Genomic DNA, 24,258 nt, shown 5'->3' with positions numbered 1-24,258 from the left:
GAACCTTTTTTCCCCCACTACTTTCTTACTCCAGTTACTGCAAGCTTCTCCAATACTCCTCTGATATGCCATCGTAACACAGGAGGGCAAAACTCGGTCCCCTGCCCAAACCAGGGGTGTGAAGTCCAACACTCCCTGCCCAGCAGGCAGTTCTCACACATTTTCAAGAAGGTTTGTCTTTCAGACCCATATCTCCTTCTGATTTGGCATAAGGACTGGCCTAAAAAAAGGTAGCTGCTTGCAAAGCCTGTCAGGTCCCTGGAAGATCTTGAAGCTCTCTTGGCTTCTTGGAACACTACCTGTATTTAGTAATTACAAAAATATATATTTTGGTGCTTACTACTATTTCCAATCTATGCCTGATTCATATGCACATCAAGGGCTTTATTAACACATAAAGCTCATCCTAGCCTCTCAACATGCTAACACAGAGATTAGTTTTGTTAGTAATACAGTTTAAAGCAAATTAGAATAGAATTTTAAACATACCACAGCATGAAGAAATAAGACCTCTTCTACTTGATAGACTATTTTAGACAAAAACATAAGCCAGTGTGCTCTCAGCTCTTAAATCCACCAAAACAAAATATAATTCCTATACTAAAGAATAAAAAGAAAAGTTTTGTTCAAAGAAAAAAAATCACTGTAGAAAAGGACAGAGCTCACAGAAAATATGAACAGGACCACAGGTGGGATCCTTCACCTACCTCAAAGTAGGTTATTACTTAAGTTTCTCATTCTTCAAGTGAGAAAAATCATGCTTGGTACAATATCATGACAGTTACAAGGACAGTTGTATTGTTTTATATACTCACCGTGATCCTAATAAACTACTAAATAGCTACTTCAGTGAAGCATTTTAAATAGCGCATTTTTGACTGATTTTATTGTTCATGCAATGCAAATGAAGTAGGAGAAAAAGTCAGCCCAAGCATGCAGCTGAGTTATTGCTCATCAGTTAGTACTACAACTCAGCTAACCGATGGACAGTGTCCCACTTGCTTCCACAGGACTCCTAAACATTTGTGGAAAGATTAAACAGGAAAAAAAAATTAAATGTACTAAAGTTCTAAAAGAAGAAGCTTTTGGGATTTTTGGTGGTTGAACTCACTCCCCTTCACTATCTGAGTTTGTCTTTATGTTCAATTTACTCATAGCACACAGATAACTGGGTGTTTTGCCAGCTAAAATTTCAATTTTAACCCTGTAGACATTGTCTATCATTTACACAGCTCTTTATATTTCAAACTTTTTTCATGTTTGACAGAGTAGTCACCTTTTATTGCAGTAGAAATGAAGTAAAATTCAACACATAACCTGTAAACAAACAAATACATGGACACAAATGGAAAGCAATTTTAACTTAATGGGAATACCTAGATTTTGTAGTGTACAACTCTGTTATCTCTTAGAATAACATCTTGGGCCTAGGCTACTTGGATAATTTCCCTATTAAAATCTGAGAGAACAGAAACATACAGCAAAAAAAATGCAACACAATAGAAACACTAGTTTTCTTTGTATTCACTATTTACTAAATGAGTCATATAATTCCCTGCAGCCAAACTGCATTGCATTTGCTCTTCTTTTTCAAAGCAGCAGCAAGTAGGGAAAATAGCTTTGCCACACACAAAGCAATGTTTTTGTATTGCAGCTACCAAAAATAGATCAGGGCTTTGCTGATCCCATTTCTCAAAAGCATGTAGTACTGAAGAAGAATGAAAATCCACACAGGAGGCAGATGAACTCAGAAGATTTTGGAGCCAAGACCACTGACATCCTGCAAAATTTCTCAAACCAACACTTACAGTCAACTTTCTGTTTCTTATAGTTCTGCAAAGTCACTGCAAATAGTTTTTCCCTGCCAGGACCCACTGGAACACAGATGAACCACAAAGACTTTTTATTTACCAGGGTCCACAAAGGCACACATACTGGTAGCATCTCCTTGAGCACAAATAATAAGGTACAGGAAGAAACAGTAAACTATTTTAAGCACTTCTGGTGATTTTAAAGAAAAAATGGATCAATTCGCTTGGATACTGAGTGTTCAACCTCTACTGCTTTCACAAGGTCTTCTCTTCTTCAGAAGCCCCATCTCCCTTACAACAGAAGCAGCCTGCAGTCCCTGCTCACCAGGGCTGCATTGCTGCTAGACACAGAACCAGGTACCGTTTTGTTGAATCACTGGGAGACATAAACCAAGTGCATACCAAAAGAATTTACTCTATCTTCAAGAAGCAGAAGAGAAAACAACAAAATTGTTATTTGCATGGGGGGAAAAAAAAATGAAAAGCATTTGCAGCCTATAAGCTTTAAACTAGAAAGTACTGCAAAAAAATATTAAAATCAGATTAAATAGGAGATAAAAGAGCTAACATTTGCAGCATGTGAGGCAGACAAAAAAAAAACCAGACATCCCACGAAACCTCCCACTTTCTGATGTGCCTTGGACAAAAATGCAAGGCTATCTACAGAGCACCAATCCTGACAGGATACTTGCTGAGGCAGGTGTTTCAAGCAGGCAACTGTTGGTTTGTTGTTGTTGTTGGGGGGGGGGGGGGGGGGGGCGGGCGCTAACCTATTCAAGGATTCTGTTTCCAAAGAAGAAAAACGCTCTCCCAGACATGAACGTGATCAGGGACCTGCTTAGTGACTAACCCAAGTTGAAGTAACAGAAGACCCAGTTTCTACAGGAACAATGGTGTTCAGGACTCATTCTTAAAGGGATCCCTCAGATGGGAAAAAAAAAAAAAATCTAATGAAGGACCATTCAAACATCAGAAAAGAAGCCAGAACAAGCAAAGCACGATGGACACCGAGTGTTCAGTTTGTGTCATGTCTGCTGTCCTGGTCCCTACAGAACCAGGAGCTGCTGGAAGAGGCAAGGGAGCTACAGCAAGGTGGAAATTACAGAAAAATGATAGAAAAGTTTTAAAGGAGAAACATTCAGAAAGGCACAGGTACAGTTACCCTGTGGTAACATGGACACCATGCTATCACAGACGCAACACACTCAGAACAAGAATGCCATGAGGGCACAGACACCCACTGTGCAAAGTACATGGCACACCTGGAAGAAAAGCTGTTAAGCAGAAATGACACAGCATTATTTCTGGCTACAATAAACCCTGAGAAAAAGGAAGGCTAAGAGAAGTACAGGTATTTCTTTATAATAGAAGAAGAAATACCACCAGGATTCAAAATTGACATGATGACAGAAAATATATTCTAATATATAACATAGTCCAAGGCAGAAACTTGCTTAACACAGACCATCTCAAATACAAGCAGGATACTTCACCTACAGAAACACGCAACAATGAATACCACTAAGAGGAAAAACACAGCAAGAAAGTCAGCATTGGACTCCAGATCTGAGTCTAAAAACCTTTAAGAGCATTTCCCAACTCATTTTGTCTCATGTTCCCCTTCCATATAAAACCTGACCAAATAAAGACCAAGAGTTAAAGCAAGAGAAATCATTACCTTCTCAAAAATACCCAAGAATCACAGCAGGGTTAGCAACTTACCCATCCATGTCAGCACAAGGCATTGGGAATAAAGCTCAAAGTACTAAAGCTCCCAGGAAGAGGGCTAGGCCATCGCGCTCCAATTAAATCTAACAAGAGAACAGCATATTACAGAGATGTTTCAAAAATGCATGTGGAGTGGTACAGGCATGATGGAGCAGGCAGATATCTCCACTAAAACTGCACTCAAGTAGAAATGCCACTGTTAATGCATGCCAGCAATTTCATTACACGTATTCCCAAAGTAATAACCCATACAGGACTGTGAAATAAACTTGAATAGTTCCTAAGCAGGAACATTAGCAACAGCATCTTCAATAAACATGCTGAAAAAGGATATAAGTATCTAAATAAAAGGACAAAATACCTCTGATGAGACAAGTCCTGTGACCTAAGATTACGGGTCTCGTATGTGCTAAGCTGTGCAGGAAGCAGACTGCAATCACAAGCTATTTAATGACAAGTCTCTTCAATCTTCTATCCCATGTACAAACACAGCCTGTGTGCTGTGCAGTGGCACCTCCACCAAAGAAGATATAATCAGTACATCCATTAACAAGTGTCTATTTGTAACAGACATATTCACTATTTCATAAGTCTATCCACAGCCATAAGTAAATTCATACTGATTTTACATTAACTCATTTACATTCACACCAGTGAGGACTTATTACTGATATAATCCCAATAAGTTCCTTCTAACTGGCAGGCTAAAACAAGTTTCACCAAGTAGTAATATGGTAATAATTCACGTTTTCAAACGTGTAATATATATTGCCAACATATGAAAGTGAAAATGTTTCCTCTGTATCCAAGCGAATACACCCAGCTGTCCTCAGTCACCCACAGTCGCCAAGTGCTTTTGCAGAACACCTTCTCTCTAGATCAGAACAACTTTACATGCAAGAAAGTTTAATATTTTCACTTTAATCAAACCTACTGCTTAGTGTCCCATTTTAGAGGACAGCTTTAACTGCACTTCTTGGATTTTTTTTAATTGATATTGCCACCTAGCGGCTTGTTTCAACAATATTAAATAATCATAAAAGCCAGCATGAGAACATGAACATCTACAGTAAGTTTGAGAAAACCCATCAGATTTTTTTTTCCCCACCAATACAGAAAAATCTAATTCTGCTCTCCACCCAAAACAAAGGAAATGGCCAGGGACTACTTACAGGATTAAGCCCAAGACAGCACATTCTTTTTAAAATAAAACTGTTTCTAAGGGCAAAATAAAACAGTATCATCAAATAGTTTTGTTTATGTAATAGCCCAACAGTGAAAAATTGCCCAAATACATAATCTCAGAGAAAAAGTACCATTACTATAATCTATTTTTAAAGCTTATTTCTTTCACTCTCTCAGATACAAAACAGAGAAGAGGAAGGTATTTACCATCTGGCTGGTCTTTTGTTTATTGTAGGTTTCTCTTACATGTTTAATGGCAAGATAATCTAAGTACCCTAAATACAGGAAACAAAATGCAGACCAAGTCCTAGTTTACCTAATATAAGAGAAAAAAACCTTCCAGAACATTTCTGCTAGCAAGTTTGGCTTAGTTCTAAAAGAGACGAGACCAAACTGGACAAGAAGTTCTCAGAATTTATGCAGCTTTTCCATTGCTATTTCATTCTGATCCAAACCAACACACACACATAAGAGTCCTACTGTTACAGATAGCCCTGTTCTTTGTTCAGATTACAGCCAGCTTCAGTATCTTGTGGAAATTCAAATGCTTATTATGCAGCATTAGTAACAGCTGATTGACAAGACTGTATGTCACTAATTCTTTCTGCTTCTATGACACTATTTCTAATAAAAAAAATCATTTGCCTTTTAATGAAAAATTAAAATTTTCAAATAGGTGGCAATATTGCTTGGCCCAGAGAAGCTGTGGCTGCCCCATCCCTGGCAGTGTTCCAGGCCAGGCTGGATGGGGCTTTGAGCAACCTGGTCTAGTGGCAGGTGTCCCTGCCCATGGCTGGGGGGTTGGAACTATAGTTCCAACTATAGTCTTTATAGTCCCTTCCAACCCAAACCATTCTATGATTCTATGAAACGCAAATAAAACCAAAAGCTACTCTGCAAACCACCAATATTTTAAGATACTACTTTAACAAGATTTGGCCTTCAAAGGTCTTTACAAAGCCAATTTGCAAATGACAACTTTCCAACGAGCCAGGATTTTCCCACTATCTACTACTTCAGTTCCCAGAAAGGAAATAATTTCAAAATATTAATAAAATAGTTGAAAACCTGACAGACTTTCTGTGAAAGCAAAGCAGATTGTACTTGAATTTTAACTCAAAGCTAATTCCCTTAAGATTTTTCAAATGTACAGAGTTCCTTTCTCTGATATAATTTCTGCTTGCAGTAGGAATGCTACTTGCACATATTCCCTCTGATGTGCTGATTTAAGTAGCACCTTTTGAATTCCAAGGTCATCTATTTTCCTGGAAAAAGGTCCAGAAACACCACTTCACTTAGGCATCACCAGATCAGCCCTGAACTTAGGGCCTGTCACTCCCTAGCTGCCTCTTGCAAGCTCTGAAATCACCCGAGCACCAGCAAGGTTCAGAGCATGGCAGCAATTTTATAAATCCAACATAGTTGCATCCAGTTTGCCTGAATGAAGAGCAGTGATTGCTTCTCACCACAGACTCCTAAGTATGGTGTTGCCATGGTTTGTAATGGGCCACAGGCTTTGTGTGAAGCTCATAACACAAGCCTTGGGACTTACCAGGCTCTGTCTGAACATATCTTGGCCTGCCTGGAGATTTGTCTTAGCATTGAACACAGTCTACTGATCAAACAACTATTACCTACTCTGGTTTATCTATAGCTTAGCTTTTTACAGTTGTATGATGTAGCACCTATTGTTATACATATATCTGGAACTAATATAACAATTATTCTATGTAAAGTGAACTATTTAATACACTGTAATAAAAAGCAGTACAAGGGGGTAAAGACATGGAACAACTGTAAAGGACCAGGAAGTCACAGGATGATACAGAGGCCCAGGGCTACAAACACCTCACCAATGGCCTGGGACCCACTACACCAATGCAACCTGGAGCTGGGCAAAGCCACCCACAGAGGGAACAAAGAACAAGTATCAAACGTATGTAAAATATACCATTATATAGTAAATCTGGATGGATTGACATGGATTGTGACATGGATTTACAAGGCAGCACAGGAATAATAACTTATAGAAACACAAAAAATTACCCAAGTGGATTCTGGAATGGGGAGGAAGAAGCTACCAACATCAACCTCATAGATATCCCAGTGGGGGCTCAGAAGGCTGATGACCAGCCATCTCTCTCCCTCCTCCCAAATGAAACCATTCACCTTAGAAGAGTGGGGATAGCACCAGAGAAAGAGCAGATACTACAAACCTTGCATATTCATCATTTTGACTGTACGCAACAATTTGAAACAAATACTAGTATCACTGTAACTCAACTATCACTAATTCTTTGATCGGACCATAAAGACTTACTAAACTGAAAATTCTTGACTCTGCAAAAAGTGATCATTCCTTCTGCTTATAACAAAATTTTGAGCATAACAAAATCAAGCAATCTATATAAAACCTGTATGCAACAAAGCAGTGAGAAGAGACTCTAAGATCTGGAAGGAGAGTCGGTATGGACAGATCCATTGTAGCTATTTAGCCTCAGCAGAAACACACAGGTCCAAGCTGCATTAGTACAACACCTCAGCAGCAGGTGGGTGAGGACCATGCTGCAAACACGGGAGATAAGCAGTGAAGAACTTCAGGCTGAGAAAGTATGCAGCTGGAATAGTCACAGGATTCCCTCCCTACCAGTCTCCACAAAGTAAACAGTGAGTTCAGAATGACATTAGTTTATCATCCTCTGAAGACAACAAACAATGCGTTACTAGGAAGGAAAGTATCAGGCAATTTTACTTTTTTATGTATATATATATATATATATATGACCACCACACACACACACTCAGAGACATGCTCTCTTCACCTCACCAAGTCCCAGATTCCAATTTTCAGACTTATTTAAGCATTTTCGGTGTTTGCTCACGCAAAATGTGCATACAAGTTTTTTCCAGTGAAATCCTACATTGTAAATCACTTTCCCTTTTCTGCTAAAGTAATGGTCCTCTTACTCAGCTTCTGCCCTGTCTTCTATTTCCTTCCTCCAAATTCATCTGCTTAAATAAGGAAACATCATCAAATGCTTGCTCACTTTTCATTCTCATATTCTAGGTATACATTTATTGGCATCAAATCTGGGCTTTGCTGCTTTCCATTGCTGCTGACAAAAGCAAAATTTAAATTCTATTCTGGGAAATGGGGTGAAGATGCTTTTAATTCTTGATTTGATTTTTAATTCCACATTATCTATGGTAATTCAGTTTGAAGGAAACCCTATCATCTTACAACAGAAAGAAAACAACTTGTTCCTTTTTATTTCACTTGCTTCCAACATTGTCATGCTTTGATAAGAACACCACAAGAAGAAAACCCATGAAGGCAGGCAGTATTACTAGGTGAAGAAGTAAGAGGGAACCCATTTTTCTACTTTGTTGTTTTCAGCCACCCCTGAAACACTATGAGATTGCACACTTCATGCCTGGCTGTTAGACTGCTTACCTTCGTAGAATGTTGAGAGACTATGTACTGAGCTTGCATGGTATTTAAAGACTCCCAAATTAAGTTTCTTATGTAAAGGCAGTATTTTATCTACATACACATACATAAACATTTTTTATTCCCTATACCAATCCACTACATAAAGTATAGCATATACATTTTCTTAAAAATAAAATATCGGCAGAGTTGACACTGAATCAACTGTGGAGAAAAAAACTGATTAAGGATACAAACACTGAAAAACAATAAAATCATCTTATCACTGCAATGTGATTTTAAAACAGCATCTTTATTACTGATGTAAAATTCAAGGCATCAAAACTAAAATATTGCTGTGCAACAAATTCTGAGAAGCAGTTTTGAAAAACAGACTCTGCTATCAACTCATCTTCCTGCTAGAGATTGCTGCTTTGTAGCAATCATTGCTAAATCAAACATGTCAGTGCCTGGTGCACCACAGTTCAGAGTTTAACGCATTAATTTAAACGATGCGTAGTTTCAATTCTGCTTAATACCTCAGGGTGTGAACTGCAATTAGGAAGAAGCTGGCACACATTCAGTTCCATCGCCCTTGCGTATGAACATCACAATGTCTTAAAAACACTCTCAGTAAACTAATCGGACAAGCAAGTTCTCTGCATTTTTTCCATCATGTCCTGATACTAATGAGGTCCCATTTGGTCTGGTTTGGTTTTTTAGGTTTTTGGTAACACTTGCACTGTTTCCATTATTTTTGTCATAATTAATCATGTATTTGTTTGGATTTAAAAGAAACACTGTCAACATACATAATGTTACTTTCCGATTTAAAAACTCGGTCACACTCTTCTGCTTAAACATATGTCTTCCAGAAAAATTAAGTGAGGTTTCCCTCCCCACATCTTGAAGAGATCACAAAAAGTCATTTTCAGCAATCTTACAAATCTCACAAATAAACTGGAAAGGTCACTTTTTGCCATCACTTAAATTTTTGGTCAGGAGAGCACCTTCTTTTACCTTTTTCATAGTTTTATTTTTAAGGTGACTTTACTGCTTGACATATCTAAAATGTCGATTAAATATTTTACAGTGGGAACAACAATGCAAAGACATAAATTCTTTGATTCAGATATGGCACAATTAGAAGAGTGAATTCCTCCTTTTTATACCCTGAGTTAAACTAATGTGTGCTCCTTTTTCCTCATCTGCAAAGAGAGTATCAGGCAAAGCCATTGAGAGGCCTAGAATTTTAACTATTTTCAGATCTTCACAAAATGTATGTTAACACAGTACTATCATAATGTACTATATGCCATAATTAGTCTATTATAGAAATATTAAAATATTTAAAATGTCTGGTATGCTGTGGTATTAATGAACTGTTACCACATCCAAAGATACTTTATTTACACCTTCCCTACGCAGTCCCCCAGTCACAGCATGTTAGTATTTCAGCAAGCTGTCCTAAAAACAAGGAATACCAGAAAACTATGTTACATTGTCACAAGTTGTGTCCTATCAGAATTATTACATACAAGGTCAACAGTTTTCTGTGGGAGAAAAAAGTAACTTCCCTCCTCTTTTTTTTTTTTTTCTCCTTTAAACTACTTTGAATTCACAACTTCAACACGCTTTTAAGTTGCACGTGATGAGGTAGTTCCAGTTTTGGTTGTACCAAACACTTACCCTTGCACTCTCCAGAACTGCATCCCTGGTGACTCCAAAGCAATGAGCTTTGATTTTATACATTGTTCCCATCTTCCTGCAATATCATGACAGCTCCAGCACGCTTATCTTTGTGCACTTAGCCATGTTGCTGTGATGGGCACTGGTGGTGGCTAATCCAAGGCCAAAGAAGCTGGCAGAAGACGCAGAACAGTTGTCCTGGTTTCAACTGGGAGAGAGTTAATTCTCTTTCAAAACAATAGTCCAAGCACAGCAAACATGAAACTTAAATGGAAGGCTCAAGGCCTTCTTACAAGGGAAGTCAGCAACACCTGGGGACTGTGACATTTAAAAAAAGTAGCAAAAGAGAAGCAGGAAAGCCCACAAGCCAGATATGCAACTGCTGGTCAAGACTTCCAATGGACTAGAAGGGAAAGAGAACATCTAATTTACCACAAAGATTGACTGATCAAATTATCACCAAAATTTCTCTATCAAATTCACCTGGTAGTTTCAAACTCATCACCTTTGGCCATAACAGTCAGCAGGTCAGCAACATGTGTCTTAAAACCAGACTTACCATTGCACCTGATTAGCCTTAAATTGTCATGTTCTTTCCTATGAATCCCAAGATAGATGAAGGTTTCCATAAAAGCCTGTTTATTCCAAACAACAAATGAAAATCAAAACAAAGCATTTGGTTCAGTGAAATGTTATGCCCAAAATAAATTTTAATTTGTTGATCTTTCCCAATTCTACTATCCCAACTACATTCTCAGTTAATCACCAATGATCTACAAATATGAATTCTGCACACCAGCACTGATGTATGGAAAAAACTATAACAAACAACAAAAGTCTCAGAATAAATCTGTAAGTGCTTTCACTTCAATATGCATATTCAGTTGTGGTTTATTTCAATGTTCTTTTTAGTTGCAGTTATTAAAAATACTCTGTTTTCACCAGCCTGCTACCACAGAGAAAGTACAAGTGGAGGAGAAGGGAGTCTGGTCTACTTACACTTTATCTCAAGTTTTTGTAATGCTACAATTAGGACAATGTATGGCACCTTGTGAGACACAAGCTAGTTAGAGTCATTTTGGAAACACAAAATTAGATCAAAACAATTACTTTAAAAGACTAACACCTTTATTCCCAAGACAAATATTCTCATTACACAAAACTGATTTTTCTGGCTTCAGAAATAAACATTAGAGAATACAGTTATTCTATGTCTCAATAATAAGAACAGGAGAAATAATACGATTTTCTGCTCCATGTTTCCTATATAATATGCAGAAAGTTTGCCAGCTTTGTTGCAACCTGTTTAGATAAACTAATCAGTTCTCAACAATTATTTTTTTGGGGTAACTGGGGAAAAACAGGTATTGTCTATTGAATAAATAGTTTTAACCTAGTTTCTAGATGCTGGAATTACTAAACAACTTCGAATAGCAGTGAGAATGTGCCACAATTTAACCCCAGCCAGAAATGAAGTACCACACAGCCACTCACTCACTCACTCCCCACCCCCCAGAGGGATGGGAAGGAGAATCAGAAAGGAATGTAAAACTTGAGAGTTGAGATAAAAGCAATTTAAAAACTAAAATAAAAATAGGAGGAAAAAAAACCAAAACAGTTATAATGAAAAGGGGGGAGAAGAGGAGAGGAATAAAATCCAAAGGGAAGGCAGAAAAAAAAAAGAAAAAGTGATGGAAAATACAACTGCTCACCACCCGCTGACCAATGCCCTGCCGCTACCTGAGCAGCGATCACCAGCCCCAGCCAACTCCCCCCAGTTTATATACTGAGCATGACATCCCATAGTATGGAATATCCCTTTGGCTGGTTCAGGTCACCTGTCTTGGCTGTGTCCCCTCCCACTGGCAAGGCCTGAGCAACTGAAAAGTCCTTGGCTTAGTATAAATATTACCCAGCAACAACTAAAAACATCCTGTGTTATCAACATTGTTCTCACACCAAACCCAAAACACAGCCCTGCACCAGCTACTAAGACAAAAATTAACTCTATCCCAGCTGAAACCAGGACAGAATGCAATACTTGAAAGTAACTGATCCATAGTGACGATCAAAGTAGTTATCAAACAGTTATCTGGTGATCTAAAAGAGCTATAAAGAGCTAGGCTGAGGTTACCACAGTATATCTCACATTTTAAGTCAACTTGAGATTCACACATAGTGTTTTCACATCCAGCTTCTCCAAGAGCCTTGACTGGCGGGTGTGCCCAGATTACATCTGCCCACAACAGCAATGAGTCCACCACAAAGCTCCCAGTTCCCAGGACTGCTCATCCCTGACTACAGAGCGACTCCATAAAATGCACAGTGCTGGAAGCAACTACCAGACTTGTTGTGTATCATCTTCTCAACACTCTTGACACAAGTCATGACATACCAATTGCTATATAGCAAACATTTCTGGGAAACAAAGAAACAAACAAATTAAACTCTCTAATTGACATTAAAAAAGAGAGGCAATGCTCTAGTAGCATCTGAATAGAATTTGATTAAATGTCTAGGACCAGTATCATGGAATTGGACACCAACTTGTGCTGTTATTAATATACAAAACAGGTTGCCCCAAGCAACAGACTACCTTAAACACAACAAAATGAAAGTAAAATGTTTTTTTCAGATATTATCTGTAAAGATGATTCCTATTCATGTATCATGAAGCTCCTGGTCTTTTCCAAGTTTCCCTGACACTGTTAAAATTTTAACACATTCACCTGGGAACAGATTCTGGCAACACTGATCTGTCACACCATGCCTTGTGTCACTAGGAAAGGGAACTTGAAAGAAAATTTAAGCCTTTGATCTCCTCAGGACTCCCTCTTTCATAAAAATGCTGAATTGTAACTGCTATGCCAAAAAGAAAAATCAAATGGCTTCACTCTGACCAAATCACCATATGTGTTTGTTTTGTAACTCAGAGTTACTTGGCTACAGTCAACCAGCATGCTGATACCTGCGTATCACAGAAACTTGATAGCAATGTTTCCCTTTTAATCGCTTGCCCAAAAACACCATCAGTCTGTTGCTCTTGATTTTTCACACAAGAGATGTAAAGCTACTGGACCAGCATGGCCTATAATCCTGTGACTGACACTAGCACATGGCCAGTTGTAATAATAAGCTTGAAATTCCTCAGGCATCTAATTCTTGACAGGTGAGTGAATTATTGAGCTATTACATAAGCACAAGACACAAAACTTTAAAACACAAGCTAGTTATTCACAGCTCCAGAGGAAATAAAGCAAATTCTTAAGATTCACGACTTTAAATCCCAGGCTCATTTTGGCATTAAACTCAGACCTGCAGATGGCATCAACACCTACAGGAACGGCAGTATTTCAGGCACACCCATTCCTTAGGTATTTTGCACTCCTTGGCATGCCTCCCCACCCCTTCGTCATTACCTTACTGTTCTGGAGTTTATGAAAGCTCTTCTCAAACACACACCTCTACTGATTCACTGTAGAGTCGAATTTAGTAGCTAACTGCAGTTTCACAGCTCCTTCCTGAGCCAGGTACAGGAATGCCACAAGTTAGACCACTCAAGCCCCATTTCGATCTAGGCTTACAAATACTGTCAGGCTTACGCATACTATCAGATGTTGCAAGTGATTTCCCAAGGTGGCCTTACAAATCTAAGAGCTGCCACACTAATTAGATCAAACACATACCTAGGCCAGCATTATACTCCTAGGTGCCAGAAACACATGTTTAGAGACGAGTATACAAGTGGGTCACTCTGCATTAGGACAAACTTAAGATGACAGGGCTTGAGCAAACATGGCTTGGAAAGTCAAACTGCACTGACAGTAGTATACTTAAAAACTACTGATGGTTCTAGTGTCCAGTCTCATCCAAAGCCACTTTCCACTATTTGTACTGTACGAAAAGTATCATTTATTTTTGCATTAAAGTCACTCTTCAGATAGCGTTGTTTTGTAATGAAGAAAGGCAAGTTATTCATTCTCTTCTATACCAGTAATGATCTTTCAAGCATGTCAAAAAGCTCCTTAACCACGTTTACATATCTGAAAAGCACTAGTCATAAATGAAGCAGTCCAACATCCTCAATTACCTCTACTGCTTCCTTTTTTGATCAATATCTAGTTCTACTTCATCTTCTTTGAGATGGTAAGATGTGACTTAAGCACAAATATAAAACACAACTTATACAGAAGCACAATTAATTTAAAATATTTTGTAATTAGCTTTCAAACATTAAAATAGCCACTAAAAAAATCCAGTTTAAAGAAAGTTGTCTTGCTATGTACCCTACTTAACTACAGCCTTAGCTGCACTGAACTGGCATTCTTTTAATTACTTTCTACTTGGATTTTAATAATTTTTGCCTTATTTTGTTCTAGGATTCAGTGTTCTACTTTTTTGTTTCTACAGGATACATGATTTCAAACTACCCAACTGTCCCTCACCAAAGGTGGTAAGTGACCACTGGGTACTCTGACTCTGGCAGGAGAAAGGAATAAAATCAGCTGACCTGTCACACTTCCACAGCCCCGCACAGCACAACAGAGTGGGCCCAGCCCACAGAACTGCCACCATTCCGCAGGACAAACCTCAACCAAAGCCCAGCCCTCTGAAGGTCTTGGAAAGGAATTCAGAGTTCTGTCTTTCCTAAGCACTCTGGAAAAGAGAGAAGGCACCCTTCCTCTATTGACTGTGCCTTCTTTCTTGAAGGTACAGCTCAGTCATGCATTTGTTCCCCTTACGCAGCAACCTTTCAGGCAACCAGTGACAGAAACAGCGCTTCCGTTACACCCATCTCCAGGCTCCATCCAACTACCCAAAAACCTCTTCTATAATGGTTTTTATACAAACATATATGTCTCAGTTTATGAAGGAATAACGTCATGTATAGATGAGCAACAGCAGGAGAATAATGAGTGGGAGGCAAGCACAACTATTACTGACAAATTATTGTGGTGAGAAGGAAGACTAGAAGAAACACATCAATACAAAGAAAAAAAAAAAAAGATGTCCCAAGAGAGAAATTTCATTAGAACCATGAATATGAGAACAGTGCAATTTTAGTACAGTTTGAAAATCAGTTAACAACTGATTTTAAATATCAGAATTAAAGGTGCAGATATTGTACCTAGACAGCCCTGACCTTTATCACTGCAGCAGACATAGTAAATTTTTTCCTCAGAGACAGGAAAATATAATTGACCTCTTACTATGGAATTCTCCCTTTCATTTTAGAAAACTGCAAACTACGCATTGACAATAGCTCAAGGCAACTGAAGCCCTTGATTCGTTTAGTCTCCTACATTCAAATTATTGACTTTTAATCAAATAACTTCTGTTGAGGGAAAAACAGTAAGGCACTAAGTCTGTCAAGAAGCATTATTTCACCAGAGTCTATTCTGTCATTTGCCTTTAACTAACAAGTTCAAGATACAACTCCTTTAGCATTAAATTCCAAAGAGACTCCCTAGCAGAACATTACTTCATTACGCAGGACCTTAATCTAAAAGTGAAACATCTCCCAGCTGCTTTGCTAGACAGAATCAGAATATGTGGTATTCAGAGATATGTACTGGTTTAATCACAGGATTTCTAAATACATAGGTTAAATTAAAACCAGTACACATATAACACAAAAAAGTTACGACATTTACAGAGATTCGCTTTGAAACTTAGTAGACCACCTTTTCTTAGCCAAAAAGTTTGTTCGTAACATCTTCTGTAAAATACAAAAACCTTTCCTATGGTTATCAGAGGTTTAAACAGACACAGACTGTTGCAGATCTCCTCTGTAACATGTGCTTTATTACACTATGCTTAGCTTTCTAGTCATTTCTCCACATACCTTCTGCACATTGTCAGAGATCCATTCTAACACAACAGTTCCCAAAAGCAGAGCTCATCCTAAAAGGCATATTACTAAGGCAAAAAGGAGGGCACAGGACAAAGATTACTACCAAAGCTCTGTCAGCTTTAAATAGAACCATCTCTCCTACAGTGTGCTCTAACTGTTAACAGATCAAAACTGAAAAATGAGAAAACAAGAGTAAGGGTCTTAAAACAAGCAAAAAAATTTGTCACTAGGAAAACCAGAAAGCAAGGGTTATCATTTCAAATATATGAAGGCTGAGACCAACAGTATTTTAAAGATATGAACACCAGGAATTGTTAAGACAGGTAGAAAGAAGATTTTCCCCCCCCCCCCTTCAAATATTAATAAAAGGTTGGGTATTTTTCTTTTAAAAACAACCTAGCAAAACGGGGGACATTCCCAAAGTCCCCATAAGCAACTAGAACAGAATTAGCTATCGATTATTAAAGTACAGGCTAAATTACAAAGGTAAGAGTTGGGCAGAATTACAACAGGATTAATCAGTAAGAAAAGGGAATGATGATGAATACAATTGCTACTAGTTATGGTTTCATTTTTAAGAGCCCTATCCCACTCTTCTATAGAGAACTAATGTCACTTCATTTGCTTTCATTAGATATTGCCATAATTTTGGATACTATCCTTCTGAATCCTTCCTAGTCCTCCTCTTTAAAAGCTTTTGTGACATTTTGTCTAAGCATAACAAACACACTCGAGGAAGCATTGAAACACTTTTGTAATATTCCCTGTACACTAACTTGCTAGTCTTCCTCATCCATACCTAGACCCAGGCTTCCTTTAAACAAGGATTAAAATTACTTTTAACTTCTATATACATTATAATGTATAAATATGTATGTATATATGTTTGTGTGCTTAGCAGCAAATCTAGTAGCGTTTTCACACGAGAAGACAGGAAAGGGAAGCTAGATAAGGCTTACTGTCTAAAGCTCATTGTCTTATGCAATCACAGCCAGAGACCAAATGAAAACAGTTTTCAGTAGAGGTACAGATTTACTGTTTTGCCACAGACATTAGTAAGACAAAAAAATCAGTGAATTCAGGTATGCTTACAAGAAGCATGTGCAGTTTCCACTACCACCCTACAGTTCACTAATTAATCCAAAAGTAGTTCACCTTTGCCATTAGCTTTCTGGATTAAAAGATGACAACCCTCAAAGACTGTAATCTTGAAATCATGAATGGAATTTAAAACAAAAAACATATTTTAAATAAAAAATCCTGGTCTCTGAAGAGTAAACTAATAAAACAAATCTCCTGTGTCTTTTCCTCAACAGGACCAGCAGTTCTTCTCTAAATGAGGAAATGGAAGAGTTTAAACCAACACAATGTTCTGATATAATTTTCTCTTTGTCCCACATTTCTATTTCCTTAATGGAATTTCTAGCTTAGAGACATTTACTTCCACAGCTGTTCCAGAAAATGCTTGAAAATTGACTACAAACTTCATTTCAGAAGATTCATGTTGTAAGGCAGCAATCAAAAAGTTGAATATTTAGCATAGCCATGAAAACCGGCTTCTTCTCCCCAGGTTTTCCTTTTGCCCTATATATAGATTATCTATGGCCATCAAAAAAGATTGCGTGGATGCCTTCCAGTCTCTCTTTTTCACACACACTGACTCACTGACGTAGACACAAAGCATGTTTCAGACACCATCAAGAAGTTTGTACATATTGCATGCAAGTCGATCTATTATAACCAAAATCAAGTGCTGTCACCTTTAAATAGTGATATATTATTCTTTTTCAGTAGCCTGGATGATTGAATTCAAAGTAAGGCAATACCAAGTAGCTTTTATTATTACACGCAATTTTAGATACAGTCTTGATTCAAAACAAAGTGCTTTCTCTTCAGAACACGAGCCACTTAACTTTTACTTTCTTATTTTTCCACCCTATTACATAGAAAAATAGAGTTTCACCTCCACCAGTTCTCATCATTGACTTAAGACATCAACATTGAGCAGTTAGTAAGACTGATCTCACAGCTTTCTGTGGCAATTAAGGTCATAACAGAAAAAAGCTATTCAGCATTAAAAAGCACTGTAATTTTTTCTTCGTCTTGTGTCATCATCTTAATATTCTTCAAACAAAACCCTGCAAGTAAGATGCAATATAACTCTCCTAGCCAATTCCAGAAAAGGAATCCTGCCGTTCCTTTGAAGCACATTGTTACCAGCAACAATGGAAGTTGCTCCATAAAGCTACGGACCTGGCAGAGAAGAGACCTCCAAGAATGACAGTTCAAAAAAAAAAACAAAAACAACCAACCAAAAACCCCAACTAGCTCTGGGTTCAAAACCAAGTAACCATTTTTACATGGTTAACAATTTCACTACAGGGAATTTACGGTATAGAATTTCCACCCCTCAAATCAACATTTTCAGTTGCAGCTACTGAGCATTTGATGTGCTTTGCAGAATCTGTACAGCTCTAACAGACTAGTATATGCTGTACAGTTGAATTTAAAGCAAAGCTACGAACAGGACAAAAGAGATACTTTTGTTGAGATTGTCTTCTGAAATAATGTTTAATGCTGGCATTATTTTGGGAGCCTAAACTATTTAGCCATATGCAAGGAGTGTTAAAAAATTGAAAGGAGTTTCCCTTTCCTAAAGAAGCATAAAACAGAGTAGGAGGTCTCCATAGCATACAAGTGGTATGAAGAGAAGAGAAAACATACGCAGCAGAAGAGAAATGATGGCTCTGTTGTCTACCGTAGCAAAACCACTGTTTCCCGAGGCAACTGAACAGATTGGGCCATTGCATCTGGAAATGCCGACTCAGTATGGCAAAAGGCCAGCTACTGACTGTGCACCCTGACTTAACCATAGCCAGTTTCTTCAGCAAACACAAAAAGAGTACCAGTTCTGTACCTCCTAAGTGTTTGTGAAAGCAAACTTTTGACAAAGTCATTCAGCAAGGCAGCCCCACTAAGTGTATTAAATGCTGTATCATCTAAGTAGAGCAGAAGTTTATTAATAACCTTGTGGTTAAGACTTAACTGAAAGCCACAAAATTCTGAACCTAGAGTTAAAATGAAATTTAACCTATTTCTGTTTTCAAAGTGGCAAAACAAATCCATGTAATGTTACAAACTGACTTTCCAAAAGGTTTTTGTAAACAAGGGAACCAATCCAATCTTGCACATAAAATTTATTTCCATTACAGTAACTTCAAACTCACACAACTGATAGCATAATGCTGCTTTCATACAACACTGGAGGAAACAGCAGTAGCAGAGCAGGATGTGAACAAAAGTTAGCTGTCAAAGCCTTATGACCACTACACCAGCACTTCATCCTACACTATTTTTACCCACCTTAAAGGGGAAAAAAAGCCCATTCATCCTAACTAAAAAAAAATAAACAACCAACCTCCAGGGTCAGGGATGTATTATTATTTCTTTCTATAGAAATCAGAAAGAAAAAAACCTTGCCCTTGAATCATTTGCCATAGCACACAGCAGCATCTTTACCCCTTCACATATATATCCAATCATCCACTACACCCTGCTTCCCAGCTCATCCAGACTAGAGGATTTGAGTGAACTTCCCAGACTGGCCAACTAGGAGGAGAGGGGGACAAGAAACATCAGGACATATGTTTCCCTGTCAGAACAAAGCAGGCAGCCTAGATCCCCCAAACAACAAAGACAAGAGTCTGTTGGTGACTTAATGAGTCGGCAGTAAAGTCCCACTAAACAAAATACAGTCGAAGTTAGTGAGAGAAGCACATAATCCTATGAGGAGAAAAAATAAAATAGGGAGGAGTCCAAAGCCACATTATCCTAGGAAAGAGCAGTTAAAGTGGGAACACTATAGAGATGGAAGAATGTTCCCACATGGTTCAGTGAAAACAGGTATTGTGAGAACAAGAAAAGATGAACTGGACAGTGATAAGAACATGAAAAGTTAGAGGAAGACAGGGAAAAAAAAAAAAACCAGATCATGACTTCTGCCTGTTTCTGGGAGACCAACAGAGATTTAAACAACAACAAAATAATACTGGCATCGGCATTGCTGTCAGTTAGACACATCTGGGAACGGGAAATAACCTGACGCTACAGCGCAGGAGGCAGACAGCAGGACGGGTGTATCAGGCAGTTCCAAGAATGCTGAAAGTGCTGCCTATGGATGGGACAGCGCCTCCAGAAAGAGATCTCAGCGCAGACAGCCCAAGGAGAGAAAGAAGACCACGAAGATGAGAGAATCGGAGGGTGACTCGAAAGGGACACGCGGGCTTTAAGGACCGAGCCTGTGCAGGTCCCCGACCGACCAACAGGGCTTCCTCAGAGGCGAGCCCGCAGCGACCGGCCTTCCCACGGGGGAGGAAGGCCGGCCCGAGGGAGGCTGAGCCCGGGGCCAGGGCCGGGGACGATCCCCGGGGGGCCGGGGCGCTGCTCCCCGCGGGACGGCCCGGCCCCGGCGCGGTGCGGGGCGAGCCGGGGGGTGCGTCCTGCCAGGGGAGCTGCCGCCTGTCCCGGCGGCGGCGGGAGCGGGGCAGCTCCCCCCGAAGGCAAGCGAGGGGGCCGGGGCCGCGGGGGGGGCAGCGGGGCCGGGCAGCTGGAGTGCCCCGGCAGGCGGTACGGGGCGGCCTGAGGGCAGCGTGAGGGAAGGGCGGACAACGACGCCGTCCCGGGGGGGAGGCCCCGCCCCGGCTGGTCGAGGGGGTCCCCGTACTCACTTTTTGTGGGGCGGCGGGTGCTTGTCCCTCCTGCCGGCCGCCGCGGACTGCTTGGGCCGCCGCCTGCGGGCCTGCAGGGCCAGCACTGCCGGGGAGAATAGAACAGCCGGGAGCCGGCGTGAGCGGCGGCGGCCGCGCAGCCCCCCCGCCCCACCGCTCCCGCCCCGCAGCCCGGCACAGCACCGTACCTTTGCGCGAGTTCATCGTCCCGCGCCTCACACTCCTCGGCGGGCACACCGCGCCCCGGCCCCGCCGCCTCCAGTCGCGACCGCGCACCGGGCACCGGCCGGCAGCATCGGCAACTGCCACCACCCGCGCCGCCCGCCCCGCGCCGCCGCCAAGTGCGCAGGCGCAGCGCTGCCGGCGGGGCCGCGGCCGGAAAGGCGGGGGTGGGGCGGCGGCAGGTGGCGGCGCGGGCCCGGCGGCAGCGCACCTGAGGCGCGGAGCGGGCAGCAACGCCCGGCCCGGTGGTACAGCGGGCGGCTCTCGCCCTCCCGCGGGTCTGCGGCTGCCGCCCAGGTGGGCTCGTTCAGGTCGTGCGACCGACTGGAAATTATTTTTGCGAAAATCTGTGCTCAGGTCGGAGTGGCGGAGTGACCCGCCCTGCTGGGTGCTGTGACAAGAGGAGGGCGGCAGCCTACCTCCCCGCCGGCAGCTGGGGTGAGACCTGCTTTCGTTTGTCCCCAGACTTGTGTGGGGTTAGGTGCCACAACCAATTAACCTCATGACACAAATCCAGAGAAATTAGATTTCCTTAATTCTGATTGTCACTAAGTTACTTGCTTCTCACTGATGGACAACTCTGGGCAATGTTTTTTTCCCAGCCGATGATGTCTTGTTGCCCCCAGCACTGGGCATTACTCTGGTTTGGCCTAGTCCTGACCTGTTGAAAACTGTTGCTTCTGACTTGGGCTGTGCAGAGCATGGCTCAGCTTTTGACAGCATTTATGACTGAAACCTTGTGTCGGTCACCTGGTGCAGAAAATGATCTGGGTCATATCAAAAAGTCCGGTATGAGTGTGAGGCTTGCCTGGCTTACCTTCATGTGGGACTGGAATTGAAAGGCATAGTAACTGAAAGATTACAGGGGACAGCCATTAAATCTGGAGGCACAACTGTCTCCCAAAATAGCAAGACAAAGAATCCATAAGGATGAAGATCTAAAAGCAGCTGTGGTCAACATACGAGAGTGAAGGGAACTAGCAGTAATTGCAGGTCTTAAGTAATTGGATCACTGAGATTTCAGCTAGACAGGAAATCAAATCCCTAGTTATGGTTAATTCAGTTTAGGAGTGGGAGGCAAACAGACAAAGCTAGACAACGAGGAGGTGCCCCAATGTATGCTTTTTTGTCTTGACTAGAGAAGCTAGTGAACGGAAAAAAATAGGACCATGAAGTTCCTAAACTATAGCTCTTACAAGGCACCGCAGCTGCATTTCTAAATCAAAACAAGTTGTGTCCTATCCTCCCTCATAAACAAACATTTTCAGTATAAGCTACAACTCTGGTAATGTGCAATATTGGTATGTTACGTCTCCCTTGTTGTGGTTAGTCTTTGAGTGATAATTCGGTGTGATAGGTCAAGAAACAGAACACTGTTACGAAATTTTAAAGGCTTTCTGCTGAGAAAGTTTAGGGGTGTGAAAATTAGTAATAGTGGAATGTTAAAAAGCAGATGACAGATTTACCCTTTGTTTCCAGACTAATTTTAACGGTATTGGTTAAATTGTGCTCCTGCATGAATACTTGTGCCTGGACAGAGAATGGTAGAGACAAGCAGCTGATGATGGAGAAAATGGTGAGACTGCTTTTTTCTTTGTCGGGGCAGTGCTGGCTTAACATTACCTTGTAGCTATGCCTAGAGAGCAGAAACCATATCAGCATCCCAATCGTATTTTCAGCTACTCCTGTGCAATTCTATGGACTTCAACAGGAGGTTTCTATGTAGGACGGATTGGACAATTGGGTCTTAGACAGGTAGAGTGAGCTTTGCTTACATCAACAGGATTATAAATTCGCCAAATCTGGAGTCAGGAAGGAATTTCCCTCATGAGCATAATGTCAGCAACATAATCAGGGCAAGGGAACAATCTGCTAGTGCACAGAAAGGGAATTATGTTAGGACCAGGTGGCTTTATACTACACAGTCAATTTCTTTCAATTCTAATAGACACATATTTGGGACTGTATTCTTCCTGGGTTTTGTTTTATTCCCTGCCCTGCCTCCCCCCCACCCCACCCCCTGTCAGAGAATGCTTATGCAGAAATGCAAACAAATCACCGAGACTATATGGATGTATAGAGAATTACCATGTGCAATTAAGTAATTGGAGAGTAAATGAAGGCCGGTAGAGGCTAGATGTGTTTCAGAAAAGAAAAAACAACCCCCACCTTATTTCTCAGACTCTTGAGAGTATAACTCCCTTCCTGAGAACATAAACATTAAGTGAAAATTCAAAATATTATAGAAATAATTCAAGATATGTGGTGGGTAAGAATGGATCTACCCTGGATTATGTTTATTTGAACCCACACATTTCTGTGAAATTCTCCATCTTTATTTCAATATATCTCTTATTGCATGTAACTTCACTGTTCCAAAAATAAATTATGAGTCAAGAGAGAAGACAGACTAAATAGCAAAAGAAAGCATTTGTAAAATCAGTATACAACATAAATAAAGAACAGTGGAGTGGGTCAGAATTATCTGTTTCTGGCTGTCTCTCTTTGAACATAATATGGGAACAGGTGTCTTACTACAAGGGTTACCACAGAGCTCATTTGCTCTGGGGAAGGACACTGTGAGATTTAGGTTACATGACATACCCAGAAAGCAGGAACAACAGCAAATTTAGGTGATCTTAAGTGCAAACATCAGGGGAGAAGAAGGAGAAATTATCAAATTATGTAATTACATTTTTACCTGTTTATAATAGTTTGGACCAGTCACCTGACACCCCACAGGTGTTTGGTTTGTTTCCCTTTCATCTAGCTTTGATAACCCACTTACACAAAAATACATTAATTTTTCAGATGTGAATGGAACGCATTTGTACGGAATAAAAAGTTACCTAGCAGCAATCCTGTAAACACGATATTGGCGTCCTTCTGAGAATAATTTTAAATTCTTCCTTCAGCAAAGGGATGTTAGAAGCTTTTGCCCTGATCTCTGTACCAGTTCCTTTCAGCACTGCTTTTCCCACTGTGTCGTAGCATGCTCTCTGAACTGCACTTTCTGAGAAATCAGGATATGAGCCAACTTCATGTTGCTTGAACAGAATGGAACAAATGAGAAATAACACATAAGGCAGAGGAAGAAAAAAAAAACGATGGGTGGTGGAAAAAGAACAATGTAGTGAAAGGAAATTCCCAATTAAAGGAGACTTCTCATTAATATGCAAGTCCAGCCTTCTCATCCTCTCGCCTTTCATGCTTGTCTCTTGTTCCTTCAGTTCCCACCCCCATTCCGCATTTCTTTAAGTGATACACTTGTGTAGGCATACAAACAATGAGTCTGTTCTTCTCTTGTTCACTTAAAAATTTTTCTGGCTACCAATGCGCTTTTTTTCCCCCCCTTCAGCATGTAAACAAAGCAAAGAGGACAATTCTGAGCTTGGTTTTCAGCAACACAGACAACAAACTTGAAGACAGGAAGTATTAAGCAACGGTAACTAGTAAGCTGGGTTTGCTTTTGCTTTTAAAGTCAGGAGGCTCATCGCTGCTTGAGTATAGCCACTTAATGTTAGTGGGAGCAATGTACATATTAAACGAGAAAAGTAGGTTTGCTATCTCAGTAGTGTAACAAGAAAAAATAGCAGGAAGCATGAGTTGGGA

General features: G+C 40.3%; 1 protein-coding gene across 5 annotated transcripts in view; it reads right to left on the bottom strand.

Annotated features, from left to right (window-relative positions):
• SRPK2 (SRSF protein kinase 2) overlaps positions 1 to 20,752 on the bottom strand; it is a 147,340-nt gene extending 126,588 nt beyond the window's left edge. For all 5 annotated transcript variants that reach the window (XM_055807460.1, XM_055807462.1, XM_055807461.1 and 2 more), the window contains exons 1-2: positions 20,613 to 20,752; positions 20,425 to 20,509 (exon numbers count right to left, since the gene is read on the bottom strand). In XM_055807460.1, the coding sequence (XP_055663435.1) occupies positions 20,425 to 20,509; positions 20,613 to 20,628 (101 nt within the window). In that variant the 5' untranslated portion in view covers positions 20,629 to 20,752. The remainder of the gene's footprint in view (positions 1 to 20,424; positions 20,510 to 20,612) is intronic.
• Positions 20,753 to 24,258: the final 3,506 nt, after the last annotated feature.

This window comes from Falco peregrinus, chromosome 6 (genome assembly GCF_023634155.1).
Source record: "Falco peregrinus isolate bFalPer1 chromosome 6, bFalPer1.pri, whole genome shotgun sequence".
Taxonomy (NCBI): domain Eukaryota; kingdom Metazoa; phylum Chordata; class Aves; order Falconiformes; family Falconidae; genus Falco; species Falco peregrinus.
The sequence above is the reverse complement of the archived record's forward strand: the minus strand, read 5'-3'. Positions and strand labels throughout refer to the sequence as shown.